Here is a 13,822-nt window from a genome sequence, read left to right on the forward strand (position 1 = left end):
AGTTTTTTACATTTTTTATAATAGTTGCATTAAGCAGAATGAGTTCATTGACAATACAAATCAATGTAGGTAACTATGAAGACACCGAAAAAAGTGAAGGTGCTGAAAACAGTGACAGAAGGCACTGGTGGCTCAGGCCTGTAATCCTGGCTACTCAGGAGGCTGAGATCTGAGCATCACGGTTCAAAGCCAGCCCAGCAGGAAAGTCCATGAGACTCTATCTCCAATTAACCACCAGAAAAACAGAAGTGGCACTGTGGCTCAAGTGGTAGAAATGCTAGCCTGAGCTGAAGAGCTAAGGGACAGTGCCCAGGCCGAGTTCAAGCCCCACGACAAACAAAGGAAAAAGGAAAAAAAAAGTGTATACCATGGAATGGAAACTAGTTCAGCCACTCTGCCAGGTGGTTGGTTTGGAGATTCCTCCAAAAACTAAATAGAGAATGTCCCCCTGACCCAGCCATGCCATTCTTGGACATCTACTCAGAAGGTTCCAAGTCAGGCTATTCTAAATAGACACTTGAACATGACCTGGTTCATTGCTGCACTACTCACAACAGCCAAATTATAGACACAGCCCAGATGCCCCACAACAGATGAGTAGATCCAAAAATGTAGTATAAACAATGGAATTTTACTTACCCATTAGAAAGAATAGGATGTCATTTGCAAGGAAATGGGTGGATCTAGAACAAATCATGTTAAGTGAATAAGCCAAGCTCAGAGAGAAATGTGCATGTTTTCTTTCTCATATGTGGAAGCCAGATGTAAAATATATACATGACTCCAGGCATTCACACATGGTCAGGCCAAAGGAGGATACCTAGTGGAGAAAGCCAAAGGTCTAACTCTTGAACATGTAAAATACTATTTATCAAAACAAATTCCAGGGAACTGAAACATGGGTTATTTACGTTGCTATTGGTACTTTGTGTGAGCTTTTTTAAAAAATTCTTGCGGGAGGAGGAAGTACAGAAAAGGAGGGAAGAAGAGTAAACAAATGCAATCATGGTATTCAGTATATACTGTGTGGTAAATGAACTATGGAACTTGTGGGCAGGCACAAAAGAGAGAAAATGGGAGAAAGCAAAAGGGGTGACATTGTACAAGAGAAATGTACACATTACCTAAATTATGAAATTATAACCCCATAAAAATTATATATTATAATTTTTTTAAATGTTGTATGCCAACCAGGCACAGGTGGCACACACCTATAATAGCTACTCCAAAGGCTGAGACCTAAGGATCGCAATTCAAAGCCAGCCAGGGCATGAAAGTCTATAAAACTCATCTCCACCAGAAAACTGGAAGTGACACTGTGGCTCAAAGTGGTAGAGCACTAGCCTTGAGCACAAAAGCTCAGGGACCATGCCCAGGCCCTGAGTTCAAGCCACAAGAATGACCCCCACCAAAAAAAATTGTATGCTAAAGATCACCCACCCAAAGTTATTTGCTATAAGCAAAGAAATAATCACATTTCATTATAAATACACACATTTTCACTAGGCAGTTAATTATTTTTCATCTGTACAAAATATCCCAATAGCCTGTGACCTTAAACAAGACTGTGACATCAAAAATGAAAATTAGTAAGTGGCTTAGTCATAAGGTTTATTTTATTACAACTGTTTTTAAAGTCAGTTATGATCTTGACAAATATTATGGGTAAATCTAAAGCACGTCTCTAATTTCCAAGGTACGAAAGACAATAAATATAGATTCCAATTCAGCCAAAAAACAAGACACTAAATCTAATTGAGATTAGGTAGTGGAACTTAGTTTCAGTATTTCAAATATAAGTCTTATATAAGCGTGAATCTTCAGCTGCTACAAGAACTCATACAATAGTTATTGCTTCATTGACAATTCGGCTAACAGTCCTTCGCTGACAACACATGAGGGTTGAGCACCGATGAGCCTCACTAGAGCCAAGTCTGCTGGTGATGGGGGCCAGTGGAGAAGTCTCCTGATGGCACTGGTCCTTCTGGTAGGAGGACTGGTGTGGGAACGGTGCTGAAAACACCCCGGGTGGAAAGGAAGCCCATTTCCCAACAACCCAACAAATGACCCTGTTTCTTGTAGAAGCGGGGCTGTCACTGTACCGCGGAGGCCTACTTGTGGCAGGTGGCTTTCCCAGCAATGTGGTCTGCTTCTTGAGGAACTCCTTCCATGCTGCTCAGTGTCTCCTAGGAGCAGTGAATTCGCCAATCCTTCATTACACCCAGAACACATTCTTCACTGCTTTCTGTCTTTGTATTAAAGTGAGTCTTGTGAAATTTTTGCCCAAACAATCATTATTTCTTCTTAGTCGTAACGGAGGTTAAATGTTCATCAACTAAAATTCTACAGAACTTCAGGCCAAGCTCCTTTGTCTTGGTTTAATTCTTGGGTAGAGCTGTAAAAAAAAGTTGAAACAATATTTACATACTCCACAAATCTGGGAGTATTAGAATATTTCAGGAGCTATGGGGAGGAGGGAAAGGAATGTGACAGGGAAGAAATTAAACAAAGAAAAACAAGAAAGGCATTCTATGATGACAAGCCACAGAGCTGCCCAAGTACACAGAGGCTCACAGTAGCTCTGTTCTCATCAGCTACTCTGTAAAGGCATTTGAAGGTCACACAGACCCGTCAGCTGTGACAAGACCACAGAACAGAGGTATGAAAACCTGACAGCTCTGACCGCTTGTTGAACTGCAAATCCAGCCTAAAGCACGCAGAGTGCTGACAATGGTCTGCGATATTCGTGCAATACACATGCCAGTATTGGGAACATTCACTGCCATGGAAGAAAGAGATGAGCTGATTACTTTGTGTGTGTGTGTGGGGGGGGTTGGATGTGTATGCACGTGGGCACACATACTGTACTAGGGCTTGAACTCAGGGCCTTGTACTCTTGGGTTAGTTTTTTCACTGAAGGCTGTAGCTCTATCATTTGAGCCATAGCTTCATTTCCAGTTTTGTTGCTGTTGTTGTTATTGTTATTGTTGTTTTTAATGATCTCTCAGGATCTCTCTGCCATGGCTGACTTCAAACCATGATCTTCAGATCTTAGCCTCCCAAGCAGCTAAAATTATCACATGTGAGCTACCAGCACCTAGTCATGCTCAAGGCAGGCCTTGAATTCTCAATACTCCCACCTCAGGCTCCAGAATACTAGCCTGTGCTGCCATACTGGCTTACAGCAACATTTTACTTATTCACAGTGAAGATAACATTATGCGATGGGACTTGAGACTATCGAGAACAAAACGCCACAGAAGCACAGGGAGTGTGCTGCCTTCAAATTCTGTGGTTTTGTGTTTTCTATAACAAGGGCTGAGAGGAGAAGGCTTACGAAGGCTATAAAGTCCTGTCCTGAAGCCCACAGTGAGTCAAACTGGTAATTCAACTGACTAAACAAAAAGCCCTCCCCCTTCCGTCTCCAGACAATTGGGAAAAAAAGGGCTATTTAAAGAGGTCAGGCTTCACCCAAACTGAAAAACTAACTGGTTGATCCATGTTGCATAAAGAATTCTTTTCCTTGTCTGAGAAAAAAGTACTAGCCAATACATTTTCTAGATTCATAGCCGAGCCTCTGTCTGAAAATTTGACATTGATGTACTTTGTTTTCTTTTTAACTTCAAAAGATACAAGAAAAAGTTATATAGAGGACAGTTGTAACTAGAAAAGAATTCCAAAGAACTAAGAATGTCTATTCTTTGCACTAAAATGAAAACATTCATTCTGCTAATATAGAAACCTTTGTGAATACAGTCTTTTACCAGCTGCTTCCATGCTTGGGAATAATTCTCCCCATTTCATTAACCATAGCACCTCTATGCCAGCAAATTAATATAAAGGGTTTTGTTGTACAACATGGGGCCACATTACAAATGATGGTGGTACTTGAAAACTGCCAGGGGCATTTGCTCCATGCACACATGAGTTAGCTCCATGAGGTGCATGTATTAGCTTGGCTCATCACTGTGTGTACCATGTTATAGTCACAATGTCCAAGTATTTATTAACCTAAAGAATGAAAAGATTCTGGTTCTAAGAGGTAGTACTTTTTCCAGGTAAGACACTATAAGATCTAAATGTGCTTACTGTTGATATTGATTAGAAAAGCAAGTGTTTCTCTGGTGCTAATGGGTGTCCCTTTGTGGTGGTTTGAATTTTTTTTAATAGGACACCACGGTTTTTTGTTTTGTTTTGGGTTTTATTTTTGGTGAGAATGGGTCTGAATTCACATTTGTTAAGCAGATGTTCTACAACCTGAGTCATGCACACAGCCCTTTTACTTTATTCTTTAGATAAGGTCTCAGTTTTTTGGCCCAGGGCTGGCCTTGGACAGTGATCCCCTAAGTATGCTTCCCAAATTACTAAGACCACAGATAAGTACCACGGTATCTGGCTTCTGCATTATAAGGTCTTGAGAACTTTTTCCCCAGGCTGGCCTCAAACCAAAATCCTCCTCATCTCAGCCTCTCAAGCATCTGGGATTACAGGATTATACCCGACTAGGTCTCTCATTCTTTAAGATCATATAAATGACCTCTCTCTCTCTCTCTCTCTCTCTCTCTCTCTCTCTCTCTCTCTCTCTCTCTCTCTCTCTCTCCTTTTTCTTTTAAAGCAATACTGTTGTTTGAACAGCAGGTTCTGATTTCATTAAGGAGATGCTCCACCACTGAACTGTGCCTCCAGCCCCTTAGTATATATGTACCATGCTAAAGTGAGCACTGTGAGTGACTACTGTTGAAACTTCCAAATAACAATAAATATTGCTCTTAGGAAGGCAGTGGTCAAGGTGTCTGAAGTAATTTATGCTGCACACAAGACAGGCAATCATCGGGGAGGGAGTCAGAATCCAGACTGCAGATCTCAGCACTGGAGTCACTTAAAGAAACTCCCCAGTAGAGGAACAGGAATAGACAGGACCCTGCTGGTGACCCAGATGCCTAAGTAGATATTTCATGCAGGTAGGGACCATGTCTACCTGACACTTGATGGAAATACCTATAGTATCCACTACTGTTTGCTATTAGACTGTTGTACTAACTATCCTAAAGACAATTTCAGGAGGCAGGCTTCTCTGCCCTCTCACCTTCCTTCCACCTGTGCATCTCAAGGGATGTGGAATCCTGAGCTTGTGACCTACATGCCACACGCTGTCTATCACTGGCTTTCCTTTCCCCAAGACTTTCCTACTTCCTGAACAGATTTTGCCCTTTAAACTTTACTCAATTTTCCTTATCACTCTTCTCTTTTATACACTCAACACACACACACACACACACACACACACACACACACAGAGGAATGCATGCACACATGCATGCAGGTCCGCACGTACACACCTATACACTTAGAACCACACAATAAAATTCTGAATCTACAACAGAACTTAATGCAAAGTCTTAAAACATGCTACTCTCACTTTCTCTGGCAAACATATTAATATGCTCTTGCACACAAAACGTACCTTAAGTCTAAATATAAGACCATTAAAACTGTAAAGTTCCCTGGGCACTGGTGGCTCCTACCTATAATCTTAGGAACTCAGAAAGCTAAGATCTGAGAATTACAGTCTGAAGATGGCCCAGGCAGAAAAGATCCCAGAGACTGACCATCTCCACTTAAAGTGGAGGTATGACACAAATGGTAAAGTACCAGCTTTAAACAAAAAAGCTAAGAGAATAGCATTCAAGCCATGAGTTCAAGCCTGAGAACCATCAGAAAACAAAAGTTCTGAGTTTCTTTAGAATGGGCATTAAGGGCTGGGAAGGTGGTTCAGTGGTAGAGCACTTGCCTTGCATGCATGAGGCCCTGGGTTCCATTCCTCAGCACCACATAAGCAAAAAGAAAAAAAAGCCGGAAGTGGCACTGTGGCTCAAGTGGTAGAGCGCTGAAGAGCTGAGGGACAGAGCCCAGGCCCAGAGTTCAGGCCTCACGACCAGACCCCCCCCCCCAAAAAAAAAGAAAGGGCATTAAGCTACACTGTATTCACAGTATGCAGCAGCGTCTGCAAAGCGCTTCTCTGGAACACCAAGGACAGAATAAGCACTGGGGTCACTCACGCCCAGCAAGTTGCGAGGCACGTATCCCTCCTTGTCGTTGAGGCGAGCCCACCACCACTCAATCTCATCTTCATCTTCCCTGCGGACGATGGTCATGCAGTCTCCCTCTTTCAGAAGAAGCTCATCATCGTTCTGAGGCTCATAATCCCACAGTGCATAAATGACTCCTTTATTCATTATGCCCATCTTCTCCTGAACTCCTACAATCAGGACAGAAAGACACAGCTTGAGACATCCCACTTGGACATTAACATACGTAAGAACGTTTAGCTACATGAAACTAAGTGGGAAAACTCAATGACTCCATTTTCAGAGCAGGAGGGAAAGGCAAGCAGCATATATGTTACTCTAAAAGCAGTTCTAACAACTAGCACCTCATACCTATCTCTCAAAAGTGGCCTTATTCAGAGAACAGAAACTTTTGCCAGTCTAGGAACTTAAAAAAAAAATTAAAAGAACTTAATGTGTCTAGAATATTAACAGAGTAAATGATATGCTTGTCAACTTTCAGCATACTTCCAAGTATAATGACCGAGGAATTCTGAAAGTATCACTTCCTTTTTTACCTGACATTCAGAACAGACAGGAAAAGAAATAAGAAAATCCCACCTATTAAAATGTTCTCCATTGCAGGGCGCCAGTAGCTCAATGCCTATAGTCCTAGTTAGTCAGGAGGTTGAGATCTGGGGATTACAGTTTGAAGCCAGCCCAGGCAGGAAAATCCATAGACTCTCTTATCTCCAATTAACCACCAGAAAACTAGAAGTGGAACTGTGGTTCCAAGTGGTATAGCTTTGAGCAAAAAGAGTTCAGAGATAGCACCTAGGCCCTGAGTTCAAGCCCCACAACCAACTAAGAAAATGCAAAGGTCTCCATCAACGCCCAAATGGAGAAAGAAAGGAAATTCATATAAAATATGTGAGGATATAGAATATAGCATCTCTGACATAAAAGTCCATGTAGCCACTCTAAAAAATAATGAAAAGCAGAATCCTGAATGACTTTGAAAACCAAAAATTGGGGAAAGAAAAAAAACTCAAAAAGCTTACTTTCCACACGAGAATTAACCAAGTTTCAAATTAACTTTTTTTGGGGGTCAGAGGGGTGCCAGAACTGAGATCCAGGGCACCTTCCTTTTGTACTTTGTACTTAAGACAGGTGCACTACTGCTGATTCACACCTATACTTCTGGCTTTTTGCTGGTTAACTCAAGAGCCTGACTTTTTTTGCCTGAGCTGGCTTTGAATCACAATATGAAGATCTCAGATCTCAGCTTCCTAAGGATCTGGGATTAGACATGAGCCACCAGTGTCTAGTCCAAATTAACTTTGAAGCTGCACCTTTCTCCATATATACCTTCCAATCCTACAGGCAGAGGTCAATGAAATGATAACCAGAAACAACAGTCAACTTGCAGGTGATAGGAAGAAAGGAAAGGGAAAGGAAGGGAATTAGACAATAAGGTTTTCAACAATTCCAAGTTAACTTCCATGAAAAGATACATATTAGTCACCATTAAGGCTAAAACCTCACTGCGGGGGGGCGGGGGGGGGGGCGTGGCGGTCTTTTGATTATCCAAAGATTTAAAATCAGCCTACTATGTCAATAGCAGCATTAGCATTTCGCAGCTGAAATAGCAACAGCCATTTCAAGACACACACAAAGATCTGTGACTAGGCTGTCCTACGTTTAGCACCTGGAACCAAGCAAAGCACAGAGATTTTTCCAAAAATTAACACACTTATTAAATCATATCACAGAAGAAGGAGGGGGGAGAGGTAAACAAATGCAGACATCAACACGCTGAGCCTTATGGGTTACGCACCATAGAGAAACTGAGAGCACTGAGTGTAGCCTTCCTCCATTTCCTCACACTTATCTGCAGCAGTCTGCATGTCACTGTAGGTCATAGCGAACACCGCCGCTCCAGATTCCACCAAAAACTTACACACCTGGACATTGTTACACGAGGCAGCACAGTGCAAAGGCGTCCTGTGAAGGAAACACAGCAAGAGTTAAAAATGCTCTCCAAAGTGATTGCCACCTGTTTGGTAAGTTGTATATAAGGAAGTTTTTCCTTATATTTTAACTGCCTTGGGGGCATGTTGTTCTGGGGTTTTCTTCTTTCTCTTTCCTATTGCAAAGTATTATTCCTAGCTCAGGAAACAATAGCAATTTTTTATTTTTTATTGCATGGCTTCTAAGAGTAAAAGAACTGTATACAATCTAAGCTTCCAATATTAGGGAAACAAGGACAGTTCAATGTAATAAGGATTTGACTTATTTATAATGCCAAACCAAAAATTAGGCTACAGTATCACAAAATCACAAAATCTATTATTAACAACAGTAAGAGCTTGAAGGCTCAAGGAACAAGTAGAGCATGTGTGTAATATGCACAAAGCCCTGGGTTCAATCCTACCACCAACGTCTGGAGATGGAGGGGATGGGAGTGTTAGAGCAGCTTAAAGCAAATACATTCAAATCTATCAATGGTGTTCACTTAAAAGATTATTGGAGGTGCAGATAGCTTGTTTTTCTCTTCTATTTCTCTATTTTACACATTTTCCAGAATGGATACATGTTACTTCTATAATTACTTTTAAATGCAAGAAAGTGTCTCCAAGCATTATTTACAACAATGAAAAACTGGAATGATAAAAAGCTAATTCAAATTTACTTTTATGTCTTATATACAACTTATATGAATCTGAAATAATTATTTGTACATAGAAAGGGAAAACAAGCTATAAAAAACTAAATACTAATGCAACTTTTAAAGTTTTTTACTAGTCCACAAAAAGAACTTTCAGCTGTCACCCCTTATCCAGTTTTGCTTTCTAGTTTCAGTTACATGAAGTTAATCAAGATCTAATACTACTAAAAGGAAAATTCTAAAAATAAACCGAAAGTTTTCAATTGAGCCCGGTTCTCAGAAGTGCGGTGAAATCCTGCACCACCAGCCCTGGGACGTGACCACGCCTTGTCCAGTGCGTCCACAGTCAAGCCACCTGTGCTTCGGCACCAAGTAGCCAACTCCATACCCAAGTCACTTTCACTGTATTCCAGTCCCTGTGTCCAAGAAACCTCCATTTTACTCAATCGCATCAAGGGACAAGAGCAGGGGTGCTTTATTACAGTATATTATGTGACTATTTACTTTGTTAAATCACAGGTATGTATGCACAGATTCAAAACACTAGTGCATGTACAGGGCTCAGTGCTACCCTCAGGTTCAAGCATTCCCAGAGGGTCTTGGAATATAGCCCCATATTATAAAGTTTAACTACTGTACTATAATTTAAAGCTTAAATCTTCCTTCTTTTTTAAAAACAAAATGCAAAATTTACTATCCAGTGTATTGTAGTTATTGGGAATAACAGTACCTCATCAGGACCATTATTATTATCATTATCGTTATCGTTATTATTGTTATATGCCAAGTAACATTTTGTTATCCTTCAACAATTATCAGTGTTTTACTAACATACGAGGTGCCACAAAATGTCCCATGAAAAATGGATTCAATGGTCAAATATATTGGTGGAATATTATAAAATTATAATGCCTTCTTAGAAACATGAAATTCATATCAGTATATTAAACACTCAAAAGTTTCAAGGATTTAGACCATGCTTAAATCAGCATTTCTCAAATTTAAGCATGCTTATTTATATATTACTTGGTAACACTTATCTTTACTATAACTTAATTATTAAACTTTTTTTAAAAGTCCATCTACTACTTCCAGAAATGGACAGAAATGACTGCCCTATGAGACATGCTAACTCCTCAAAAACACATAGCATGTCTGTCTACTAACAACAAGAATGGGAGGGTATACACTCACATACTTCATCTTCTGCAACACTGCTCATACAGCACACTCTCACAACTGAAGCTAATCTATGTTAAAGGAGACTTACCATCCATCACTATCTGCAGCATTCACATTCACACCAAACTGTACCAGGAACTTCACGATTTCTGTGTGGCCTGCGCACACAGCATTGTGTAGGGCTGTGATGCCTTCATCATTGGGCAGACTTGGGTCATCAACCTGTAGCATCAACCAGAAGGGTAAGTAAGCTTCACTCCAAGTATTGTCACCTAGTTCCTTGGGGTTAAGATAACAGTAAGAGACTTTGGGGCAGTTTTAAAAATCATAACTAAAACTTATAGAACTAAGAAAACTTTATTAAGAGAAGTTCTAAAAATAGAGCAGAGAAAAGCCAAATTGAAGTAGTTGTTCACTATAAAAATATTTTTAATTAAAAAAATAAATTACATCCTTATAGTGATTTTTATTTATCCTCTGAACTTGGCATCATAAATAAGTCACATTTGCTATGGAAAGGAAAAACAAAGATCACATAAAAATGTTTTAAACGGTAGGCTTCTGAAAAGTAAGTACCATATCAGTAATTCAATACTGTACAAGAAAAATCCATATATGAGCAATGTTTATAGCAGAGAATGTTGTCCCAAAGAAAGAAAAGCACTTTAAGGTTCTAAGTGAAAACTGAACTTCTATGTATCCGTATTTCTATTACATTTTTAAAATAGCACAGCCTATTTTAGAGCATAATTAAAAGTTCCTCTCCACATCCCAAAAAAAGAAATTTAAAAACAGAATTTCTCTATGGTTTAAGTTTTTAAAGGGTCTATTCTGACCCTTAAAAAAATGAAACACAAAATCCTATTTATAGCCATACCTCATAAATAATTCTCTGTACTAGGTCAAATTCCCCCTCCAAAGATGAATCGAGGAGTAGAGCAAGAGGGTTGAATTTCACTCTCATCCCGTGGGCTATGCGCTCAGAGCCGGCTTTACGTAAGTTTGTCCTTTTACCCTGCAATGGAAATGCACAAAAAAATTAAGCCAAAGAAAACAACAAAGAATGAACCAATGCAACAGCGATACTCACAAGACACTATGTTAGAAATGAACTTTACAACTTGGGGGAGGGGAGTCAGGAAGAGGGAAAGTAGGAGAACACGAGGAAGGAGGTAACACTGTTCAACAAGAACCGTACTCATTACCTTATTTAATGTAACTGTAACTCTTATCACCTTTACAATAAAATAAAGTTAAAATTTTTAAAAAGGGCAGAAAAAAGATTATAAAAATATTCAAAAGAAAATAACAAAAAGCTAAAGTAGTGAAAGGAACTTTAGAAAAAGAGAAAGCTTACATATTATAGTACACTGCTTAATAAATTTTCATGAAGTAACTATCCACATAGCCAAGTGGGAGGAGCTTAGCCTTACAAAGCCTGATGGAAGTCCCGGTGAGGACATGAGAATACAAATGGAGCTCAGTATAATCTGAAGTGACAACTAGTCTGGCTATCCATCAAGCAGCACAATCAGCCAATAGTGGTCTTTAAATCGCCCATCTGAATACAGTACAGCAAGCCTCACACTCAAGCTGGGTAACAGCCAAGCTCAGGACTATAATACCTAAGATATACAAATGACCGTTCACTTACTCTTCACAAAAACCCCACTGTCCTTTATTTTACACAAAAGAAAACCAAGGCACACAGCTGGTAAGCAGCAGAGCTGGATTGTAAATGCAGGTAAAGCTGGCTTCCTCGAAGCCCTGCTCAACCCATTTCATACCTCAGTGCTTCCTCTGGCAAATGCAGGCCATTAAGCTAAATAATAAAGTTATTACTTATTACTAGGTATACACAGGAGGATTCCTACCCATCTTAGTATGTTTTTTCAGGCTGAAAAAAAAAAGACATTAAAGACTAGCTCTAATATCTATTAAACACATTCAACAAAATAGAAACACTTTCTAAAGTATGATATATATACTTAATATGCATATGATACATACATGATACTGTGTTTTTATTATATGCTTTTATTTCAAATTGGAAAGCCACAGGTGAATGAAGAACACAAAGTGACGAGCAACACCTCGCAACTGCACCTACAACCCTCAGGCTGGGAATGCTGCTAACAGCTGTCATAAGTGACCAACTTTGGGGGAGAGGACAAGACAGTGCTTCACACAAGAAGGAAAAACAGTAAATCACTTTCCTAGGAAGAAAGACACAGTATCTTCCAAACAAAGTATGATCCTTTGACAAATTCCAGTTTCTTTTCTCCTTCCGTGAAAGTAAAATTTATTTTGACATAACAACAAAAAAAGAGGAGAAACAACAAATAGTCATGGTGAGGGGTGGTCTTGGTCAGTATGGTTTAAACTCTTCTCACATTTAAGACTAATATGAGGAGAATCAAGCCTTAGGACTTAAAAGACAAAATGGTTTAAAAAAATGATAACTTCTATTTTAAAACTTTTTCTTCTCATTTCAAATGTTTTCTGTTTTGTAAGAGTTTTAAATAAATGTCTACTGTAACCAATAGAGTAACTTTGGATAGCCAGAAGATATATTAAGGGATCCAACATATAAAGTATAATTTTTAAACAATCATTTAAAAATGCTATTTTGCTTTTAACACATTTTAAATTCATGACTCAACTATATATGTGAGTATGTATTATGTACCTATCTATCTATGTCTGTAGCTAGATATTCTATGCTTAAAGAATCCAAATGACTTCTAATCAAAATATAGAAAAGCAGACTTTACTCAGACATTATGGAGTTACCTAGTTCTCACCTATTTCAAAGTGACTCGACAAATTTCTAGATAAAAGCCTAGTTCTTAGAAGCAGTAGAGAAGGCACCCCAAAGCCCAAAAAACATATAGTTTTTAAATAACAACGTTAGAGTACAAAGGAACTTAGGGATCATGCATTTGCTAAAGTTCTGAGCTCTATAGGGGAAGGAAGACCTAGAGATGCCCACCACCTTCTGCCCAGTTACCTCCCGGCTACCTTTTCACCAAACTCTTCCAATTTTATACTATTGTAAGATTTCACCTAATACTTCATTAAAAACAAATTTCATTGATAACAAAAAGAAATGTTTGAGAATGGGACACTGCCTAGAAGAGATTTATGCTATCTGCCAGGCTTTACAGGGCTAAGCTAGGAATCAAGTTCCAATCCGGGTCTTTTCATTCCAGTGTTGCTGCCCTAATGTGGATCAGCTAGATGGAGAGGGAAACAGCAAATGAAGCATTTATAGAGATAAGAACAGTAATTGTTTCAGGTTCTTTTTAAAATACAGAAAGTCTTTATACTGAATATACTACATTTTACGGCATCTATTAAAAGCCACTCTGTGCAAGGGAAAGACTTGGAAAAAAATTATATTAAGTGAAGTAAGCCAGGTGCAAAGAAACATAGGTCCCATGGTTTCCCTTATTTGCAATAACTAGTATATGTCTGAGACAAGCAGAAAGGGTCAGATAAGTTGATGTTAGGTGAAATGAACCCCAAGATAAGGATTAAAATGTTTTTTTTTCTTACTGTTTTCTTTGTTGCTTTGTATGTTCCCTCCCCCACGGTATAACCCCTGTTTTCACTGTATTTGATGTAGCTATAATTTGTGGAGGGGAAGGTAAACCCATTTGCAACCGTGAGATGTATAAGACGTTATGTTGAAAAATGAACTTTACAACTTTGGCGCAGTGGGGGGGGGGGGAGGGTGGGAAGGGGATGGGAAGGGATGGGAAGGGGAAACAAAGGAGAAGCAACAATGCGTGATAAGAAATGTACTCATTACCTTGCCCATGTAATTGTAACCCCTCTGTATGGCATTTTCACAATAAAAAATAAAATAAAAAATAAAAAGGCAAGCTGGAGAAGACTATGACCATCTAGTAGGGCATGACAA

General features: G+C 39.2%; 1 protein-coding gene across 3 annotated transcripts in view; it reads right to left on the reverse strand.

Annotated features, from left to right (window-relative positions):
• Positions 1-1,585: 1,585 nt before the first annotated feature.
• The window catches only part of LOC138827296 (apoptosis-stimulating of p53 protein 2), a 52,648-nt gene continuing 40,411 nt past the window's right edge, over positions 1,586-13,822 (reverse strand). For all 3 annotated transcript variants that reach the window (XM_070022801.1, XM_070022802.1, XM_070022800.1), the window contains exons 14-18: positions 10,775-10,912; positions 9,986-10,119; positions 7,885-8,051; positions 6,060-6,259; positions 1,586-2,395 (exon numbers count right to left, since the gene is read on the reverse strand). In XM_070022801.1, the coding sequence (XP_069878902.1) occupies positions 2,354-2,395; positions 6,060-6,259; positions 7,885-8,051; positions 9,986-10,119; positions 10,775-10,912 (681 nt within the window). In that variant the 3' untranslated portion in view covers positions 1,586-2,353. The remainder of the gene's footprint in view (positions 2,396-6,059; positions 6,260-7,884; positions 8,052-9,985; positions 10,120-10,774; positions 10,913-13,822) is intronic.

The sequence above is a fragment of the Dipodomys merriami genome, unplaced genomic scaffold (assembly GCF_024711535.1).
Source record: "Dipodomys merriami isolate MVZ:Mamm:240054 unplaced genomic scaffold, mDipMer1.0.p SCAF_153, whole genome shotgun sequence".
In the NCBI taxonomy this organism is placed as follows: Eukaryota; Metazoa; Chordata; class Mammalia; order Rodentia; family Heteromyidae; genus Dipodomys; species Dipodomys merriami.